Source organism: Aquarana catesbeiana, linkage group LG11, assembly GCF_042186555.1.
Source record: "Aquarana catesbeiana isolate 2022-GZ linkage group LG11, ASM4218655v1, whole genome shotgun sequence".
In the NCBI taxonomy this organism is placed as follows: Eukaryota; Metazoa; Chordata; class Amphibia; order Anura; family Ranidae; genus Aquarana; species Aquarana catesbeiana.
In genome coordinates, this window is record NC_133334.1 from 218,876,429 (window position 1) to 218,898,740 (window position 22,312).

Here is a 22,312-nt window from a genome sequence, read left to right on the forward strand (position 1 = left end):
GATTTTTGCTCTTTTCACCAGTCTCTGGAGGCTTCTTCTGCCCCACTGATGAACATTTTTGGTTTATAAATTCTTGATAAATGTTGAGAATGATGGAGGTGAAGTGGCGGGGACTGACTGACTTCACCTGCTGCCTCTCATTCAGCCCCAGCTCTGTACATCACAAAGGCCTCCCACAGGGCCGAGTGTGAGGTGAATGTGGCCTCAGGGGATGCTTTTTTTTGCTGTGTGGTGAAGGAGAGAGAAGAGTGGGGGGCGTGGCCTGAAAACTACAAAGTAGTGATAGAACTTCATATCTCCTCACAGAGTGCACAACAACAATGGTGAGGGGGCGTGTTCTGATTTGCTACAATTACAGATATGGAGGGGAGAAGTCAGCACAGGTACTGTTTGGAATTCCCCGCCCACTGCAGACGTCACTGACTTTAAAAAGCCCCCCCGGGCGCCTGAAGCGTGGACAAAGGGAGCGGAGTAGTGTGGGTGCTGTGACCCCCCAGAGGTGGAGGGAGACCTGTGTTGCCCAGTAACAGAGCGGTCAGCCCCGTACGTCTGGTTGCCAGGACTGAGCAATCCGCTGCCATTGTCCATGTTCTGGCATCCGGAATGTGATTGTCCGGACTGTGACATGGAGGATCCGATTACCCCGAGCTGTGATTGGCTGTCCGGACCGTACAGAGCGCTGAGCGCTGAGGATGCTGAGTGGACGGCCAGTATCTCCCGGACTGAGGAGAGGAACACATCGTCCAGGATGACTCCTCATCACCCCGCCGGGCACCACGGGGCGGAGCGGGCATGGCTCTCCCGCTGGCTGGAGCTCAGTACACAGAGACTGCGGGAGCTCCATGTTATGAGGCAGGAGGCGGAGGACAGGGTGCGAGGGGTTCTGGAGGACGAACACTGGAACACATGGAGGAGGAATACAGAGGACAGCATGGGCCGGACCAGAACCAAACCCAGGAGGAACCAGAACCCTGAACTGGGCCATATAGAGGAAGAGGAGATAGGGGGCGCCATAGGGAGAGCCTTCACCCCAGAGAAGGGGACTGGTGACCCCCAAAACACCCAGGGCCCCGCACTGACCCAGGAGATCCTACACAGGATGAGCCTTCGGGGACCCCCAGAGAACCCCCCCATGGGCCCCGCACTGACCCAGGAGATCCTACACAGGATGAGCCTTCGGGGACCCCCAGAGAACCCCCCCATGGGCCCCGCACTGACCCAGGAGATCCTACATAGGATGAGCCTTCGGGGACCCCCAGAGAACCCCCCCATGGGCCCCGCACTGACCCAGGAGATCCTACACAGGATGAGTCTTCGGGGACCCCCAGAGAACCCCCCCATGGGCCCCGGACACGACAACCTGACCATGGGGGACGGAGCGCAGGTGAGACCACCCACTGTGTCATGGGGATCCGAGGGGCTCATTCACATAACTGGACGTTGTCCCCAATCATGTGCGCTGCTAGAAGTACGGCACGCAGTCGCTTCTTCTGTGCGATGTCCACCACATCGCACTGCACAGCAGCCAATAGGACTGAATGGCGTGACATATCAGGAAAGTTGTACCAAAAAAACCCTGGTTCACACTGATGCCATGCGGGAGAAACGCACAAGATTTGCTGAGTTTCCCCGCATTGCACCGCATAGCAATCGCACCATGCGATCTGCTGCGGGTGTCAGCCTGGGTTCACACATATGCCATGTCAGACGTTGCATGTGATTCACACCCGCATTGCTATGCAGATCACGTGCGATGTCTGTGCAATGCGAGTTCAGCCATACAGGCTGAACTCGCATTGGATTCACATGAAATAGGTGCAGGAGGGCCGGTTCACACTGCTGTGCTGTCTGACATCAGGTGTGATCCACACCACACTGCAGTGCAAATCACATGCGATGTCTGTGCAATGCAAACTCAGACATACAGATACGCATCGCATTTCGAACCAAACTCGCACAGGACCCTTTTTTTGGTCCGCAGCAGAATTGGATGGCATGGGTGTTCACATGCGATCCGATTCCTCTCCGAATTTGCAGTGCCATATGCAAACTGATTTGGGGGTGTAATTAGCTTTCTATTAATGCTCCCAGTAGTTTTCATATGGCAGTGTGAACTGCCTGATAAAAGTATGCGATGCGGGAACCCGCACTGGATTCGCAGGGTTCCCAGATCGCTGCAGTGTGAACTTGTTTTTCCTCCACACTGGAATCAGATTAATGGGTGTTTACACCCATGCGATCCGATTCCTGTCTGAATTCACAGTTCGCACTGCGATCTACAAACCAATCTGGGGGTGTCATTTACTTTGTATTGACCCCCGCAGAGGTTCACAGAGGGCAGTGTGAGCTGTCTGCGAGGGAGATGCAATGTGGGAAACGGCACTGGAATCGCACTGGTTCCCGCATCGCATATGCGTCAGCCAGATTAAGGACACCCCGAAACAGGTTAAAAAATGCAGTGCGATCACCAGAATGTGAACCCCCATGTGATGCGATTCAGGAGCGGGGAAAAAAAGGTTCCTGCACTATTTTGGTGCGGATGCGATGTGATTTTAGCCCTACAAAATGTATGTTTCAAATCGCATGTGATGTGCACAGGAATGCCGTGCGATTCCTCTGCGAATCACATGCAGTATTCCACACGCACTAGTGTAAACCCAGGCTGGAAGTTACAGTGTAATGTTGTATAGTGTACAGCGCAGCGCACACCACTGCCCTTACAATACATTGGGGATGATTACTAAAGGCAAACAGACTGTGCACTTTGTATGTGCAGTTGCTCCAAAGCTTAGTAAATGAGGGGACACTGCTGACTTCCATCGTCCAATCATGTGCAAGCAAAAATGCTGTGTTTTTATTTTTCCTTGCTCATGATTGGGTATTCGTTGCAAAGTGAAGCTTCACCTCATTTACTAAGCTCTGAAGCAACTGCACTTGCAAAGTGCACAGTCTATTTGCCTTTAGTAAATCAACCCCATAATGTAGTAGTCGTGCATGCTGCTGGCGTTAACAAGCCCTGGCTTAAAGTATAACTAAAGCCAAAACTTTTTTTTTTTTATTTGAGAAAAGTAAGAAAAGTTTAAACCCCTTTGTGACATTTCAATAATAAAAAAAAAAGTTAAAGTGCGAAGAAAAGTTTTCATCGCTTCAGCACCAGCTTCACATCGCACACGTGTGGTAGTGCACATTGCTGGTTTGAACAAGCCTATAATATATAACTAAAGACAAAACTTTTTTTTTTAGTTTTGTTTTGGATCAGGTTGGGAAGAGTTAAATCCCTTCGTTTTTGCTGTCTGTGGAAATTTCCCTTTATTTGCTATCTAAGCAACACAACAGGGAGTTAGAGGAAATCCCCCAAAGGAGGGGGAATTTCCCTCGTATAGAGGAGCTTCAGCCAGGTTCCAACAAATTTAAAGTCTACAGCTACAATTCCTGTAGCTTCTGATTTTTAGTAAACAGACACTTACCAGTCCAGGAATCCATCGCTGTCCTCACCCAGGCCAGTTCTTTGCCAGTTTTTGGGTCCCCAGCCCCAGCATGTTAACGGTGGGAAGCCAACTGTGACTCCTTGCCACTTCACAGCCAGCTTTCCGCTACGCACACGCAAGTCGCACTGCGCCCTGTGAATGGTCCCGTAGCCTCTTGGTACCTGTGACGTGTCCTAGAAAGTTGCAGGCATGGGGGGCAAACTTTTGTTTCTGAGCTGAAGTGGGAGAGGGTACGTGTTAAAACTAGGTACCCGGCTTTACCTATACTTTGATTTGTATACCATAACTGTTGGTTAAATAAAGGAATTATTAAACAAAGAAAACTAGGTACCCGCCCTGCCCCCCCCCCCCCCCCCACACCCCCTCCAAACAAAAACAAATATTTCAAATATGGTAGAGGAGGAGGAAATTCCCCTTCTGGGTTTTTATTTTTGCCATCTGTGTCCTGTTTGAGAGATAGTCCTGTAGGCACAATAGAACATAAGAAAAATGAGGTAAATCCCCTCTTAGATGGTTGCCACTAGAACAAGTGTCCCCACTGGAAGATTTTCCCTCTATTCCTGTTCTGATGACACAATTTAGCATTTTTAGTTTACCAGTTTTAGTAAATCGACCCCAGACAGCAATAAAACCTGAAAGAGGATGCACCGCATGCGCTATTTCTAGCAATGTACCACAACACATGGTAGGCAGGTGGGTTGGGGTGGCATTCAGATTGAATGGCACGACAGTGCACCAATGGGCAAAGTGTTCCAAGTGTGCCATGTGTTGTGGTTAACGGGCAAGGAAAAGCAATTGTTACTGTGAGTCCAGCCATTCTGCGATATGAGCTTACACTCTATTCCAACCTTTTTCAACCAGGGTGCCTTGAGGTTTCTTCAGGGGTGCCTTGGCAAAATAACTTAAAAAAATGCCCAAAAATTGTATACAAGGCGGTGGGTGGATGAAGCCGGCCTTTTAGTTACACAAAGTCACAGGTTTTCATTGTGCACCATTACGACCTTCAAGCTGCTGATGTCCTAACGACCAATGACATCATCAGTTGATAAGGAGGATGTCACTTGCCTGCATATCGTCCTTGTTTGACCCTCTTCTGCCCCTTTCCATCAGCCTTGGGGTGACATTAGCTGAGTGATGGAGAGAAATCGAGGAAGAAGAGAAACATTGGAATACTAGTCAGTACCAGTTTGCAAAAGTATTTTTGCTTTGGAAGAATAAATCAGCTCTAATGTTGGGTGTCCTATGTGTGAATGTTGCATTGTGTAAACCTATTAGAATAGTTTTTACATTTTAGAATGGGGTGCCTTGAGATTGTCCATAACCTTTAGAGTGATGGAACTGAAAAAAGGTTGAGAAACACGGCTCTATTCTCTGTGGAGCACACAGTAGCAGTGTCACACAGGAAACGTCTTGATCCCTAAACATAGTTCTAGGAAGGTCACAATAAGATAATAGATATCCAGCTGTACCTCTGTGTGTGTTTGTGTAAGGTGTGTTTAGTGTATCTGTGTGCCTGATTGCAGGACAAAGTCCTCTGCCACACTACACTGGGGAAATAGGTCATCAGCAATATTTAGGTGTTGTTAAAGTTATAAATGACAACCTACAGAATATTTAGTAATGTCAGGGTTATATGAGGATACTCTCAGGGACAACCATATAAGTAGTCTTATCTTGGTGTTGCTGAATGATACTACACTGTTACTAGCTGGAAGTTTTATGTTTAGGTGGATGAGATCCATTGTCAGAGCAAAGAGAGGAAATACAAATGAAAGAGGAATTAAAGTCATTCATCAGTGTGTCATATCAGATGTGTGCTTCAGGCCTGCAATCAAATCTTCAGTGCCCTTTCTATAAAAAAATTTAAAAAAACTTCAGTGCCCTTTTTATATAAAACAAAAAAATAAAAGTAAACCTTCAGTGCCCTTTCTACAAAAAAAAACCCGTCAGAGCCCTGTATGATTTGTCGCTCTTTGGCTGTCGTGCAGAAGTTCACGAAAAGTGGAATCCTAGTATTATCTAAGGGGCCCATTCACATTTATGAGACATGCTTGTGTGCAACTTAGAAGAAGTCGCTTGTGGCGCAACATAGTGCACTTTTGGCCCCATAGACTTTAATAACACAATAAATGCCCAGAAAATGTACAGATGTGAACCTAGATTTAGTCTCTCATAAGTCACAGTTTTATATATGTTTGGCTACTTTCACACTGGGGCGTTGAGGGCATTGGCGGTAAAGCGTTGCTATTTTTAGCGGCACTTTACCGTAGTTTTTGCGGAGGTTTTCGGCCGCTAGCAGGGCGCTTTTAACCCCCGCTAGCAGCCGAAAAAGGGTTAAAACCGCACGCAAAGCGGCGCTATGCCAGCGGTTCAGCGGCGCTGCCTATTGATTTCAATGGGCAGGGGCTCTTTAGGAGCGGTGTATCCACCGCTCCTACAGCGCTGCAAAGATGCGGCTTGCATGACTTTTATTGGCGTCCTGCCAGCGCACCGATCCAGTGTGAAAGCACACGGGCTTTCACATTGGAGTGACAGGAGAGACGCTATGCAGCCTTAGATTTTTAGGCTAGCTTCATGCTGGAGCTTCTACAAGCATTTGGAGTGTTTTTTTTTTTTTTTTTTTTTTTGTCATGCATATTTTTTGTGCTTTAGCATTTTTTGTCTAAGGTAATTGAAAACACACATTACACCTGCTTTCAGGTGTTTTTTAGGTGTTCCTATTAAAGTCTATATGGACCACAAATGCATGACTCTGCCCCAAAGAAGCTCATATCCTTTTTGGAACCATTGAATACAATAGTAGTCTTTATGTTGAAGGTTCAAACGCTTCTGAAAATGCGCTTCAAAACGCTCAGGTGTGACCTGGACCTCAAAGTTGGCAATGGAAATACTAAGTGTTAATATTAACATGATATAAATCATGCCTGCTTTTAAAAAATATCCTTTCAATGTAGATTTTTTTTTATAGCTTTGTAGGATGTATGTACGTATGACAATTCTGTTTGTGTAACTATTCCATATTTTCTAAACTGGCAAAATCTGACACTTATTCATTGAGCCATTCACATCAGAATGTGAATAATTTGGTGAATAGTGAAGTTTGAGTTTTTCTTAAACTCATGGGCTGCTATTCCAAAGCTACTGATTGATTTTAAGCAGAAGGAAAAAAAAGTATTTGTTAGAAAAATCTATTTTGCTGGGAGAGCGCCATCAAGTGGATTGTCTGGCCAACTACCTTTTACTGAATGTGAGCGGTCACCAAACTCCTGTAGCTATAAGAAAAATGTCAGCTAACAAGTAGCAGTTCTGAGACCTACCAAAATAGAAGAAACACAAAATAAAAAAATAGCTGTAAAGCTTCATTCACACGGCTGCAGAGGGCCATACACCACGAAGAAAGCATTTCTGGTCCCATCAAGTGTAGGTGTTTGTGTACAGACAGTTTTTTTCTGTGCAAAGGCTGACAGACAACATGGCTATACACATAAAACCGCACATCCCAATGGTTATATGAGAAGGACAGGGATGGATGAGTAACCCTTGAGGCAAACAGTTTGCATCCAAGGCTGTTCATCTGTCCCTGTATGCATGTAACCACTCGAATATGTAAAATTAAAGTATAATAAAGGGCAAATCTTTTTTTAATTTAGATTTGATAGAGTGGTGGGAAAACATGAAGTTTTTTTTTTTTTTTTTTTTTTGCTGTCTGTACTTATGCCGGAGATTCACCCTCTCTAATTTTCCTAATGTCACTGAGAATAAAAGTGAAAGTAGACTTCAACATTTTGAGTTGCCACCAGAACAGGAAACAGTAGCATGACACAAATGATCTTTAATGCCGCGTACACAGGATCGGAAATGCTGCCAGCAAAACTCTGATGGGAGCTTTTTGTCGGAAATTGCGACCGTGTGTATGCTCCATTGGTCTTTTGCTGTCGGAAATCCAGCCAGCAAAAGATTGAGAGCATGTTCTCTATTTTTTGGACGCGCAAAAAACAACGCATGCTCGGAAACAATTTGACGCATGCTCGGAAGCATTGAACTTCATTTTCTCAGCTCGTCGTAGTGTTGTACGTCACCGCGAAAGTTCAGAGAAGTTTTGTGTGTATGCAAGGCAAGCTTGAGCGGAATTCCGTTGGAAAAACCATCCAAGTTTTTTCTGACGGAAATTCCGAACGTATGTAAGCGGCATTAGACTTTCTGTAATGGTGAAATGCTAACCACCACTGTAACGGGGGCATTCTTCTCACTAACCACCAATGTAAGAGACATTTTCCTAATGATCCTCAATGGACTAATCTTAGCAGGGGTTCCCTGAGATGTGAAAATGATTTCAAGGGTTCCTCTGGTGTAAAAGGTTGAGAAAGGCTGTCCTAGAAGCTGTGGCCTGTTGGGGGTCCCTCTGCGTCATCACATATAATGCAGGGCTATTAACCCTTTTTTATCAATATAGTGTACCATTAGTAGCTCAATGTTACTTTGTTATTTTTGGGTTTGGTGGTCTTTTTAACTGTTTAATTTTTTTTCAGTCAACAGAAGCTTACTTACTGCGTAGAATCGGGTCTGGATCCTTGGCACCTCGTCTCAGACTTGGGAGTTCTGGAGTGACCAGTGATCTTTTATTTACTAGAAGGTTCAGTGGGAACTGTCTATCGACTCACAGCTCAGGTACAGTAAAAATCTGCATGTGATTAGAAACTGCTGAAAAATTATCCTGCATGGTACCTGCTCATATACAGTGCTTTCAAAAAGTATTCATACCTCCTGAAATTCTCCACATTTTGTCATGTTACAACCAAAAACGTGAATGTATTTTATTGGGATTTTATGTAATAGACCAACACAAAGTGGCACGTGAAGTGGAAGGAAAATGATAAATATAAAGAAAGGGAAAGGTCTGGTGTCCCCAGTAACACACTTCCATCCCTGTAACATATGATAAAACAAAGGATTTGCCACGGGACTTTAAATGAAGTGGGTACCGTTTCCGCCAGTAAACATAACAGTAGTAAATACAGTATATAGTTTATTCAAGTAAAATTGTTTACATGCATAGATATCACCAACAGTTGCCAATTGAAAAAAAGATACAGAAACAAGAAATATTGGTACATAGATGTAATAGCAGTCATAGTACACGGGCATCATACTACCCGACTAGTTTCGCGAGAACCAGCTCGCTCTTCAGGGATGGATGTGTGTAACAATATACCTAGGATGAATAAAGTATATATTTAGCAATATGGCACAGTATTAATTATAAAGGCACAGGGTAGGAGGGGTTATGGGTCCCCATACTCACCACTGAGCTGGACCATGGCTACAGGTGTGCGACTCCAAGACGGCGGCAGCAGGTGCCTCACCAGGGAGCTGAGGGGGCGGAGTCAGATGGCACCCGCCAGGGGCCAAACGGAGAGCAGGCATGGCATGGGTGTAGTGATGTATCCCTAGAGACCTCGTTAGTCCATAAAGAGTATAGGCTGTGAACATAAGTATGTTTGTCAGGCATCTAAAGTAGAATCAATAAGTATTAGCATAAAGATATGTATGCATGAATGAAAGGCCTGGGCCAAAGATGTTAGGGACATGGAGATGGTTAGAAACAGGATAGCAGAGGGATACTAACAGGTGACAAGATAGGAAAGGAGAGCGAGGAGAATCACCCAGAATTTTTATCTTTGCCCGTGTACTATGACTGCTATTACATCTATGTACCAATATTTCTTGTTTATGTATCTTTTTTGAATTGGCAACTGTTGGTGAGATCTATGCATGCAAACAATTTTACTTTAATAAACTATTTACTGTATTTACTGGCGGAAACGGTACCCACTTCATTTAAAGTCCCGGGGCGAATCCTTCGTTTTATGGAAAATGATAAATGGTTTTCAATTTTCTTTTTTTTTTTTTTTTTACAAATAAATATCTGAAAAGTGTGGCGTGAATTTGTCAATACTTTGTAGAACCACCTTTCACTGCAATTACAGCTGCAAGTCTTTTTGGGGATGTCTCTACCAGCTTTACACATCTAGAGGGTGACATTTTTGCCCATTCTTCTTTGCAAAATAGCTCAAGCTCTGTCAGATTGGACGGAGAGTGTCTGAACAGCAATTTTCAAGTCTTGCCAGAAATTCTTAATTGGATTTAGGTCTGGACTTTGACTGGGCCATTCTAACGCATGAATATGCTTTCATCTAAACCATTTCATTGTAGCTCTGGCTGAATGTTTAGGGTCGTTGTCCTGCTGGAAGGTGAACCTCCGCCCCAGTCTCAAGTCTTTTGCAGACTCTACCAAGTTTTCTTCTAAGACTGTCCTGTATTTGGCTCCATCCATCTTCCCATCAAATCTGACAAGCTTCCCTGTCCCTGCTGAAGAAAAGCATCCCCACAACATGATGCTGCCACCACCATGTTTCACGGTGGGGGTGGTGTGTTTAGAGTGATGTGCAGTGTTAGTTTTCTGCCACACATAGTGTTTTGCTTTTAGGCCAAAAAAGTTCATTTTTGGTCTCATCTGACCAGACCACCTTCTTCCACATGTTTACTGTGTCCCCCACATGGCTTTTGCAAACTGCACATGAGACTTCTTATGGCTTTCTTTCAACAATGGCTTTCTTCTTGCCACTCTTCCATAAAGTCCAGATTTGTGGAGTGCTAATAGGACTAATAGCTGTCCTGTGGATCTGTGCAGCTCCTCCAGAGTTACCATGGGCCTTTTGGCTGCTTCTCTGATTAATACTCTCTTTGCCCGGCCTGTCAGTTTAGGTGGATGGCCATGTCTTGGTAGGTTTGCAGTTGTGCCATACTCTTTCTTTTTTCGGATGATGGATTGAACAGTGCTCCGTGAGATGTTCAAAACTTGGGATATTTTTTTTATAACCTAGTCCTGCTTTAAACTTCTCCGCAACTTTGTCCCTGACCTGTTAGGTGTGTTCCTTGGCCTTCATGTTGCTGTTTGTTCACTAAGGTTCTCTAACAAACCTCTGAGAGCTTCACTAAACAGCTGTATTTATCCCTCGTTGTGACAGGTAGCGGGGGACCCCCCCCCCACACACACACACACACACACACACACACACTTGCTGTCACAATTTAAAAACAGAGTTCTGTGAATGCAAGAACTACAAGTACCGACAGCCTTTGCAGCTGTCGGCTTGTGGTTCTCAATGAACTACCAGGATGTTGTTGAGAATGCTCTAGGTAGTTCATTGATGCTTCCTGTTAGAGTTTAACTGCCTGCATGTACAAGGTATGAGCAGACAGCTTACACAGACAGTCTGCAAGAGCCCTGCTTGCATCAGTAATCTGCTGATCGTGGGTTTAATGCTTTGCAGGCTCCTAGTAAAAAATAAATTGTAAGTGCACATTTTTGTTACCTGCAAAAAGATATGCATATATTATTTTTTTTTTACAAAGGTGACCTTATCCTTTAAAGCAGAGGTCCGCCCACCGCTGCAAAAATGAAAAACCAGCAGCTACACATACTGCAGCTGCTGGCTTTTAATAATAGGACACTTACCTGTCCTGGAGTCCAGCGATGTCAGCACCGCAGTTGTTGTTTCCTTCAGCTGTCGGGTGCTGCCATCGCCATTGCGGGTATGGGAACCCGGCAGTGTAGCATTACGTCTTCACGCTGGGAACCCTACTGCACATGCGCGAGGCTCCGCTCCTCTCTCCTACTGGCCCAGCAACAGGGGGAGGAGGAGGGAGCCGAGCCGTGACGTCAATATCTGCGGCTGTAATTCCAGAAGTGGGCACAGGATACCTCCTCAAAGACAGGTATCCTGTGTCCCAACACCCCCCCCCCCCCCCCCGAAAAGTGCCAATTGTGGCACCAGAGGGGGGGAGGAAACAAATGAGCGGAAGTTCCACTTTTGGGTGGAACCCCGCTTTAAGTTTATTATTTTTTCTTTATTTTTTGTATTAAGAGTAACCAACTATTTTAGTTCACAGAATATGAAACAGTATTTATTTTCTCCCTTGCAGGATTTTATGAGAATAGTGATTTGGACTCCATCTCCTCTTCCTGCTCCTCCCTTTGCAGTGATTCATCCTGTCACACATCCTCCTCTATGATGTCACCGCACCGAAGCTCAGAGATGAGACCAAGATCCATAGACTATACAAATGAACGCAGGAAAGAACTGCAAAATGGAAGGGCACAATCAAGAAGACCCATATCAGCAGGTAACAAAAAGACTACAAAGATCCATATATGTTCTGTCTTCATGTAAAATCAAACACTTGTATTAAGTCACAATAGGATACAATGTCATTGCATGAGATCTAGCTGTAACGTAACAGTTTGTTATTTATTTCCTGCAGGGGCCCTGGAAGGCTTTTCTCTCTCTTCCATTTCCTCTTCCCGGTATGACATCACTCAATATAATGACAGGACTACTTGTGATTATACATATTCTTCAACTCCACCGCTCTGTGCTATTCAGCAGCGCCGCAAAGCCCAGCGCTATATTTGCAAGCTGGCCCTCAAATACCGCTGTAAGCCAGGAGTGACTAATCCTCTCCCTGACCTGGGACCACCAACTCCTAGAACTCCAGTATCTCCTTCCCCTTATTCTGAACGCTATAACAGCTGCCCCCCTTCACCTCAAATCAACTCCCTCTCGTCCAGCTTAGGTGATGTTCGTAAAACCCCCAAAGGCTCATGGGGACGTTTCTTTAGTCGTGTCATGCTTAAGAAAGACTCAAGGATTGCAGCATCAGAGTTAAACCTTCAACACTGTATTAACAATCCACAAAGCAGCCCACGGAGTCCATCCCAAGCAGACGGTCAGCTTGTGAGGGCAAAATCCTTCCGTGATTTGTTATCTGTTAACCCGTTTAAGAGAAGCCAAAGGGGGCTGAACAAAATGTGGTAGTTCCATTTCAGTAAAACAAAGACTAAAAATCAACTGCACAACATCAGTAAATATAACAAGCAATTTTTCTTACTTTTGGAACCCTGTGTAAATGTAGATTATGAAAAAGGCTTGTATATTCTGATTAAAGGAAATGATTACTGATTATGTCCTTTTGAAAAAAAAAAAATATATAGATATATATATCTATAGATATATCTATAGATATATCTATAGATATTATATCTATAGATATATCTATATATATATCTATAGATATAATATCTATAGATATATCTATATATATATCTATAGATATATATATAAATATAGATAGATAGATATATCTTTCGTGACAGTTTAACTTTACAAAAATATCCAAGGTGGACTCCAGTCCAAACATAATTTTTAAAATGCAGTAGCCATTTACCTGTGTTTTGGATGCACAGTTGAGAACAAAAGGTAGTGCTGCAAAATCTTTTGGGCCGTTAATAGAAACGTAAGCCTTCCCTGTGCACAACAAACTAGCCATTACACAAAATGTGTTTCCATCCAACAACCACTATACTGAAATTCACAAGTAAAATTAAAGAAATTCTGCGTTTTTATTGGATAATGATATGGGATGATAACTGGTGTTGATTAACTGCTGCAGTTTTCCTTTAGGTTAGCAGAGACATTTTCCCAGTGTCTGCCAAGTGCTGCCATCTTTTTCATGTTATGTTGTGTTTCTTCAAATTCAATTTTTATGTTTATTTTTTTTTCTATGGCAGAACATTTCTGATCTCAGGAATATTCTGCTCCCTTTCATTCTACCTTTGGCACTTTTTATATCTGAATGTTGCACTTCGTGTTCAATTACCTTAAGCAGCAGAAAAGTGAAAGACACCCACGCTGTTAAGGCAGAATCTGTCTTAAAGGGTCAGTCCACCCAAAATTGATATGTCAGTTTTTTAATAGATGTTGAAGCTAAATCGCCTGAAATTGTCTTGTGAAATTCAGGGAGTCTCTTGGTGGCATGCATTCCTTGGTCTGCCCACCTGTTGTGGCCATAATCAGTAAGCTTTCTATTGGGATTTTACATGTTTATCTATATAATGGAGAGTTTAATGTTTTTATATTACTGAGAATGCAAGAGGAGGTGCTGGAATGTGCAGAGGTATGCAGATAAATCCAACATTCCCAGGTAGACACAGCAACAGGGTCAGTAATCAGGGCAGGGAGATTTCCATGTTGGAGTATCGAAGACATAATAAGAAACTAGTGGATGATGCAGCCCACCATACTAAAATATGTAATTTTTCTAGTTCTTTTACACTCACAGAGAAGTAAGGGAAAGAGGGACTGAAGCCTTATCAAACACTTCCTCATATTGGTCTTGTGACTGAGAGGACCATCGTTGGTGACCACAGTAGCCAGCAGCTATTTCAATTTTTTTTTCTCACAATTCCTTGAGCTAGTACATACTGGACATGTCAGGCATTTTGCTGCATTTTTCCAATGAAACCAAACGCAAGAACAAGAGGAAATAACTTATTTTCTATTTAACCTAATCATACTAATGGTTATGTAAAAAAAAAGTCCTGCATATGGCATTTTTGGATTGGTGACTTGAATTTCAGCATCAAAAAGAGTCTTAGAAATACAAAGCTCTTCAAGCGGAGCTCCAGCCGTTTCTGTGTTTATTAAAAGTCAGCAGCTACAAACGGTGTAGCTGCTGACTTGTAATAAACACACACTCCCCTGTCCCAGGATCCAGCTATGCGGCCGTTCGAAGCCTCGGTTCTCTCCCCAGCGACACCGGCATCACTACTGTGGGCACATGGCTGTGACAGCTTGTGGCTTCACAGCCGGGTGCGTCCTGAATGGCCGGGCAATCTTCTGGGACCTGAGACGTACCCCGGAGGAAGGGGCTGGCTAGGCGGCCCAAGCGGAAGTGGGAGCTTGATACCTGTCAAGACTAGGTACTCGCGCCCCCCCCCCAAAAAAAATGACATGCCAGATGTGGCATGTCAGGAGTCCTTAAAGCGGAAGTTCCACTTTTGAGTGGAACTCCACTTTAATGCATGTCAATGCAATGCATGTTCAACACGTGTATTTAGTGTGCACATATCCTAAAGGGGATTATATGAAAAAAAAAGGCAAAAGATAAATATTTGTAAGTGGCAACAAAGACAGCTTTTTTCACAGGTATATTTAGGTCTCATGCACACAGATGTTAAGCAGGCATTAAATATGCCTTGCTTAAAATTTGCAACATTTTCCCGCACCTGTGGTGCCACAGGTTTGGCATACAGCTGGCCATAAAGTGGAAGGCCATAAGCCCCTGTGCTTGTGTAAACACAGATTTACCCGAGCACAGGGACGTACAGCTATTCACGTCTATGGCTGGCTGTATGCTCCATCTGCACCCCCACTGGGGACAAGGAAATGCTGGGAATTTTATGTTAACAATATTTTGGGATAGCCATTTGCAAAAAATATACATGAATATACCTCATGTGATATATTTGTAACACCAAGAACAGACCTTCAGAGTTGTCGGTACACTGGGCTATAACAGAGACATTTGAAACAAACCTGCCTTTGCAGACCTGTTTTTGAAGGGGCATGCTTTTGGTCTTATACCTGTATCTTTGCAGCACTGGCTGCCATGGTACACCACCTAGTATGAACTTGCATTTTCCGGATGAGTATGAGTCAGTCATGAAAACCTCTATTTGTGTCATGACAGATTCCCTTTAATGTTGTATATTGTTTACACAAATTTAATGGGGTACAAAATAGAACCAAAAAAACAAAGTGTATGATAAATGGGAAATTTAAATATTTGCCAAAAATAAAAAAAAACTGATCAAAAGATCTTATAGGAATATTATTCCTAAAATGGGCCACAACTTTTATTTTTTTAGTTAATGCCTTATGATTGCTGCTCTCTTATATATTTCTTTCTTTGTATTCTTTCATTGTATTTGCAAAAAAAATAAACAATAAAAAATTATTTTCAAAATTTCAAGGGAATTTGTGATTTATAGTGTATTTTACCTCAATTCTATACCTACATTTTTAATCAAACCATCCTAGGAGAGCAAGATGCCTCTACAAGCACTTTTTTATGGTGACAACACTTAATTCAGCTGGAGTGTTGTCACCTTTGAATGTGTTCCCTGACACATTATGCTGTTGTCATTACAATAAATACTGATGTTTAGTCTCAATGGGATCACTTACATATCCACAGGACGTTCTTACAAAGCGTGTACAGGAAATAGTAGGGAAGACGTGAACAATGTAAGAAATAAATATTGTGACCCTACTTCACTTATAATGATCTTTTAAACTATATATTCCTTTTTTTTAATCTCGTTCTTTTTATTATCAGAAATTATTAATCTAGTTCTACATTCTGAACCCATATACCAATAAAACCTCCAGGACACTGGGATGTGTCCCCCCACATAAGTCACAGTCCCATATCACCTCTCTCACCCTTCTGCTTCTCCTAACTTCTGGAGATATTTCCCCAAATCTTGGACCGCCATCATTTACTTTTAACCAACATACATTGAGGGCAGCACAGTGGTGTAGTGGTTAGCACTTTCACCTAGCAGCAAAAAGGGTCGCTGGTTCAAATCCCAACCACGACACCATCTGCCTGGAGTTTGCATGTTCTCCCTTTGCCTGCGTGGGTTTCTTCCCACACTCTAAAAAACATGCTGGTAGGTTAATCAGATCCTGTCTAAATTGGCCCTAGTATGTATGAATGTGAGTTAGGGACCTTAGGTTGTAAGCTCCTTGAGGGCAGGGACTGATGTCAATGTACACTGTATATGTAAAGTGCTGCATAAATTGACTGCGCTATATAAGTACCTGAAATAAAAATAACAATAAAAAATAAATAAACAAACATACCCAGCACCCCCTATCCTCTGATAGCAGCCACAATCCACACAATCTCATTTCTATTCCTCTTCTGCCTAGAACAAGCCTCCCCTTCTTCTGTGCCCTTTGGAATGCCCGCTCTGTTTACAACAAACTCACCACTGTCCATGACCTATTTATCACAAACTCCCTGAACCTACTTGCAATTACTGAGACCTGGCTTCAAGAATCTGACTTTCCTTCTCCTGCTGCCCTCTCCTATGGTGGCCTCCTGTGGACTCACCCTCCCAGGCCTAGTGGGCGGAAAGGAGGTGGTGTTGGAATCCTCCTATTCCCTCAAAGCACTTTTCAGGTTCTTCATCCATCCCCCCTCTCTGTCCCTTTCCTCATTTGAAGCTCACTGTATCCGTCTATTTTCTCCAGTTCCATTGAGAATTGCTGTGATCTATCGGCCTCCTGGACCAGTATCAAGCTTCCTTGACAACTTCTCTGCCTGGCTACCCTACTTTCTCTCTTCTGAAATTCCAACAATCATTCTTGGTGACTTCAACATCCCTGTTAATCTCAACACTCCCGCTACTTCTAAACTGCTGAGCCTAACCTCCTCTTTTGACCTAAAACAATGGACACATGCTTCTAGTCACTCTGATGGCAACTGCCTTGACCTCATATTCTCCTACCTAATGCACTCCCCACAACCTCTCCAATATTCCTTTTCTTCTCTCTGATCACCACCTTATTAGTTTCTCTCCTTATCTTCCTCCTCCTTGCCTTCCAACTACCAAACTATTACCTGTAGAAACCTTTGCCATTTTAACCCTTCTCTTCTTTTTTCTGCTACAGATTGCCTCTATGACAAAATCTCATCCTTGTCCTGCCCCAACCTGGCCACTTCTGTCTACAACAGTTCACTGTCATCCACCCTGGATACCTTGGCCCTCCTCACTACACACAGAATCAGGCCCCGACTGCTGCAACCCTGGCAGACAGACAATACCAGAAGCCTCAAAAAACATAGCTACGCTCTTGAGTGTCTGTGGCGTAAGACAAAGTCACAGCAAGATTTCAGCCAATATAAATCTGCCCTCCTAAAACACCATTCCTGCCTCCACACTGCCAAACAGACCTACTTTATCACTCTCATTAACACCCTCTCACGCAGTCCCTGTCAACTCTTTCATACCTTTACCACTCTACTTCGACCTCCACCCAGTAACTTACTGCCCAGGAGATTGCTAATCACTTTAAAAATAAGATTGAGACAATTCATCTCAAGATATCCACTCTACAGATATCTCCCCCACTTTCCACTCCTTGTCCTCCTGCACAATCAATACTTCCCTCTTTTAACTCAGCTACTATAGAGGAAGTCACTAAACGCCCACCTAACCTCCTGCCCCCTGGACCCTGTTCCTTCTCAAATACTATGGTCACCCTCTGGCTCTATGCTGCACTCTTTAACTATATCTTCAACCTCTCCCTCTCTACTGGCATCTTCCCCAACCCTCTAAAACATGCGCTAGTCACTCCCATACCAAAAAAGGCCTCACTGGACCCTACCAGTCTTAACAACCTAAGACCCATCTCATTACTCCCTTTTGCTTCCAAACTCCTTGAACATTTAGTCTACAACGGACTGAGCGAACACTTCATTGAGAATAACCTTCTTGATCCCCTTCAGTCTGGATTTCGCCCACAGCACTCCACAGAAACTACCCTACTAAAACTCACAAATGACTTACTAACAGCCAAAACCAACAGTCATTATTCCATACTCTTACTCTTAGACCTTTCCGCTGCCTTGATACAGTTGACCACCCCCTCCTCAAAAACCTAATTTGCTTGGTCTCCATGACTGTACTCTCTGTTGGTTCGAATCTTACCTATCTTACCACACCTTCAGTGTCACTTACAACTCCATTTCCTCCTCTCCAACTCCTCTTACCATTGAGGTCCCCCAAGGTTCTGTCCTTGGACCTCTACTATTCTCGATCTACATGTCCTCCCTTGATCAGCCTCCCATGGCTTCCGCTACCATTTATATGCCGATGACACAAATCTGTCTCTCTGCCCCTGAGCTCACCTCATCAGTCTCCTCACGCATCACTGATTTACTAACATATATATCAGCCTGGATGTCACGCCACTTCCTCAAACTGAATCTATCTAAAACTGAGCTCTTAATATTTCCTCCCCCACTTGCCCCTTCCCCTGACTTCTTTTTCAAGATCAATGGCACATAAATCAGTCCATCCCCACATGCCAGGGTGTTAGGTGTAACCTTAGACTCTGAACTGACCTTTCTGCCCACATCCAATCTCTGTCCAAATCATACAGCCTTAGCCTCTGCAACTTTTCTAGAATACTCCCCTTTTTTTTTTTATCAAAAAACGTTTATTGAGCATAGAACAAAAAGTATACAAACATTTGGAAAGACGGTGCAACCGGCACCACAATATCGAATCAATCCAATTGACATTTTATGTGGGCATAGCATATATATTATGGTACTCTACAGTTCAGGGTGAGAAAAGACATTGAAAAAAAAAATGGATAAGTGTGGCGCTAAACAGTACATGTGCGTTATTAGGTAAAACCTGACAGAATGGACATCTGGAAGGGAAAGAGCCCAATAAAGTGCATTTAATGAAACACAAATTTAATCGTGTATAGACTGAAATCTGGACGTTTTAGTCAAAATAAGTGACACAAAAGTGGTAATGAAAGCAATATATGTGTTAAACTAGTAAACACTAAAAGGACCCTATATAGACTGGTAGTTAACACTAGCAGGATCGGGTCACCGTGGAATAGTGATGAAAGAAATAAACTATTCTCTCTCTATAAATCTAAAGATAATCATAAAAAATTAATCTGACAAGAACCTCATTAAAGGTACAGTGACACAAAAATGTGATAAACATAAAGTGAACGGGTAAAAGTGAAAAATGATGCGTCACAATAACGGCATGAGCTGCTAACAAAACTAGAAGTCCAACGTGAATTAGTAAATAGCTGACATAGCTAGAAGTCCAACAAAAATGAATAGATAGGCATCTAGGAATGTAGCTGGAAGGTCAGCAGCAACCGAAACCAATGGTGTGGGGCCCTTAGATCCGGGGATGGCATCCACAGGATAAGGTATCCAACATATGTGAGAAAGGTATAGGCAAGAATACCCTTACCCGCAATGGTGGATTCCACAGCCAGCGGCTTAGGAGTCAGACAAGCTTAAGATGGGGATAAGAGATGTTTCCACAGCAGCTGGAGATGATGAAGAAAAAATGCGGCACTCGCCGACCAAACCTCTCTGGTCTCAGCAACTCCCAATATCCCAGGTGCAAGTGAGAAACTGCTTACAAGGATGTTGCCTCCATGGAGTTGGAAAAGGTCCTCAGGAAAAATGGGATTAAAAAGAAGACTTCCCCATAGTGTAAATAAGCTTTTTGAGGAGCTTTATTTAAAAACAAAACAATAAAATACACCCTGACTCAGAAATTGGAGTCAGGTATAGAGCAATAAAAAGCGCTTGGATCAAAGATAGTGGCAAGACAGGCATAAACACCCAGAAAAGACATTGTAGGAACAAAAGGCTTTTTCCAAGGGTAGGAAGATGACTGTATTTAGGGCTTATGTAATTAATCTATGTGAGTGCGTCTAGGCCTCCACATCACAGGTGGAAGCGTCCTCCACCCATCTGTCCCAGATTTTATGGTATTTATCAGGGCATCCCCTATGAATATAAAGCAGTTTTTTATAGGGGAGGGTGATGTTGACGGCCCTGATCCACTGTTGTATTGTAGGAGGGGGTCCCCTCATCCATGTCCTGGCAATTTGCATTCTAGCAAGGAATAAGGTTTCTTGCAAGAGGGTGTTCAAATATTTTTCGTTTTCAGGGAGTGAGAGGAGTCCCAGCACGCATTGACGGGGGCAGAGAGACACTGGAGAGCCCATGCGGTCATGGAGGAACCGGACCACCTGGGTCCAAAACCCCTGTACCGACGGGCAGGCCCATATTAGATGGTAAAATGACGCATTAGGATGGTTACAACTGGGGCAATTGGGATTATGGCCTGGTCTGTATTTAGAGATGCGATAGGGCGTTAAGTATGATCTGTGGAGGATATAGAGGTTGGTGAGGCGATCAGATAGTTTGGGGGACACTGTTTTACAGTTGGCTAGGGCTTCCTTCCAATCCTCATCAGACAGAGCACCCAAGTCTGATTCCCACCGGGACTTCAACTGATGAGCTGTGGACTCTGCTATGGGTGTCATGAGGTATGTATATAAAAGAGATATCAATTTTTCAGAGTCTTTACCCAGAACAATATCTACTAGGAGCGGGGTCTCGAGATGTGGGAGTGAACCCCATGAACTGCGTACAGAGTGCGTGCCTGAGTTGAAAATAGCAGAACAACATGTGATTAGGTAAGGCGAAGCTATCCCTGAGGGCCTGAAAGGACTTAACCAATCCGCCCGACACCACCTGTGACTGGTATATGATTCCCTTATCCACCCACAATCTATGGTCGGGAACAGAGTTTAATTCGGGCATATGTGAGTTGTGCCAAAGAGGTGTGTGGGAGTGGGGGGATGGAGCCTCTCCAATGCGCATAGCATGTTGCCAGATCCTACAGTGGTGAGATAACATTTGCTTCGTATCATCATTTCGGAGTGAATTGTGTGGGCCGCAAAATAATATTTGAAAGGGGTGGAATAGTGGGTCTCTCTATCAGACTGGTTGAAATGAAAAAAGTGGGATAGTTGGGATGCTATATAGTAAAGAAAAAGGTCGGGGAGTGCGGCTCCTCCCAACTCAGTCGGGCATTTTAGGACTTGCCAGGACAATTTATGGCGGGAGGATCCCCAGATAAATGTATTAATAATGGATTCCATAGATTTGAATATACGCGGGGGGAGGTACAGTGGGGCCTGCCAGAAAATATATAAGAGTTTAGGGAGGAGGATCATTTTTACCAGATTTATACGGCCCATGACACCTAGGAGGAGACGGGACCATGTTTGCGTTTTATACTTGAGGACCTGGAATAGGGGTTCAACATTGAGGGAGATGTAGTCACGAAGGGATCTGGAGACGAGCACGCCCAGATATTTGATGTTAATGGTTCTGACCAGTAGGAGTGCGTCCTGATCAGCACTCGGGGCGCCTAGATCTAGTGGGAGGATATGGGACTTGGTCCAATTAATTTGGAGCCCAGAGAACACTCCAAAGGCTGTTATGGTCTGAAGGGCTGTTTGAAGGGAGGGACCGGCATCAGCAAGGTACAGAAGCATGTCATCTGCGTACAGACTGATGACTTCTGTCAGCTGGCCACAACGGAGGCCCCTAATGCCAAGGTGATGCCTAAGAGTTATGGCTAAGGGTTCTACTGCTAGAGCGTATAGCAAGGGTGATATGGGGCAGCCTTGGCGTGTACCACGTGAGAGCTGGAATGGATGGGAGGTTCTACCGTTGACTTGTATACGGGCTGTAGAGGCCTGATACAAAAGCTGGAGCCATTTTATAAATTTTGGGCCAAACCCGAAGCTGTGTAAACACTCCCAGAGATAACCCCATTCCACAGAGTCAAACGCCTTGGCGGCGTCTAGGCTGACTACCACTCTAGAGCCAATTTCCGTGTGCTGGGATTGGAGGTTCATATGGAGCCGTCTAAGGTTAAAAGCAGTATTTTTGTTGGGCATGAATCCAGTTTGATCGGGATGAATCAGGCTAAGGATAACTTTGTTTGGGCGGAGGGCTAAAATTTTGGCAAGAATTTTGACGTCTAGTTGGAGTAGGGATATAGGTCTGTACGATTCGGGGAAGTGTAAATCTTTCCCTGGCTTGGGTATGAGAACGATAAGGGCTTCGCCCATGGAAGCCGGGAGTGTGTTTGAGTCATATATGCGTGTATAGTTTACATAGTTTGGGGATTAGAGTTTCATTGAATTGACTATAAAATTCAAGGGGGAGACCATCCGAACCGGGAGTCTTAGAGGTAGGGAGGTGCGCCAGGGCCTCCGCTATGCAATCAGTGGTGATGGGTGCCTCAAGCTGAGCAACCTGTGAAGGGGTGAGTTTTG

General features: G+C 43.9%; 1 protein-coding gene across 1 annotated transcript; it reads left to right on the top strand.

The window, feature by feature from the left end:
• The first annotated feature begins 308 nt into the window (after positions 1 to 308).
• On the top strand, positions 309 to 12,563 carry LOC141112468 (uncharacterized). Its single transcript, XM_073605329.1, has 4 exons — positions 309 to 1,384; positions 8,018 to 8,156; positions 11,475 to 11,675; positions 11,814 to 12,563. The coding sequence occupies exons 1-4, from the start codon at positions 587 to 589 to the stop codon at positions 12,365 to 12,367; spliced, it is 1,692 nt and encodes a 563-aa protein (XP_073461430.1). The 5' UTR covers positions 309 to 586; the 3' UTR covers positions 12,368 to 12,563.
• The last annotated feature ends 9,749 nt before the right edge of the window (positions 12,564 to 22,312 follow it).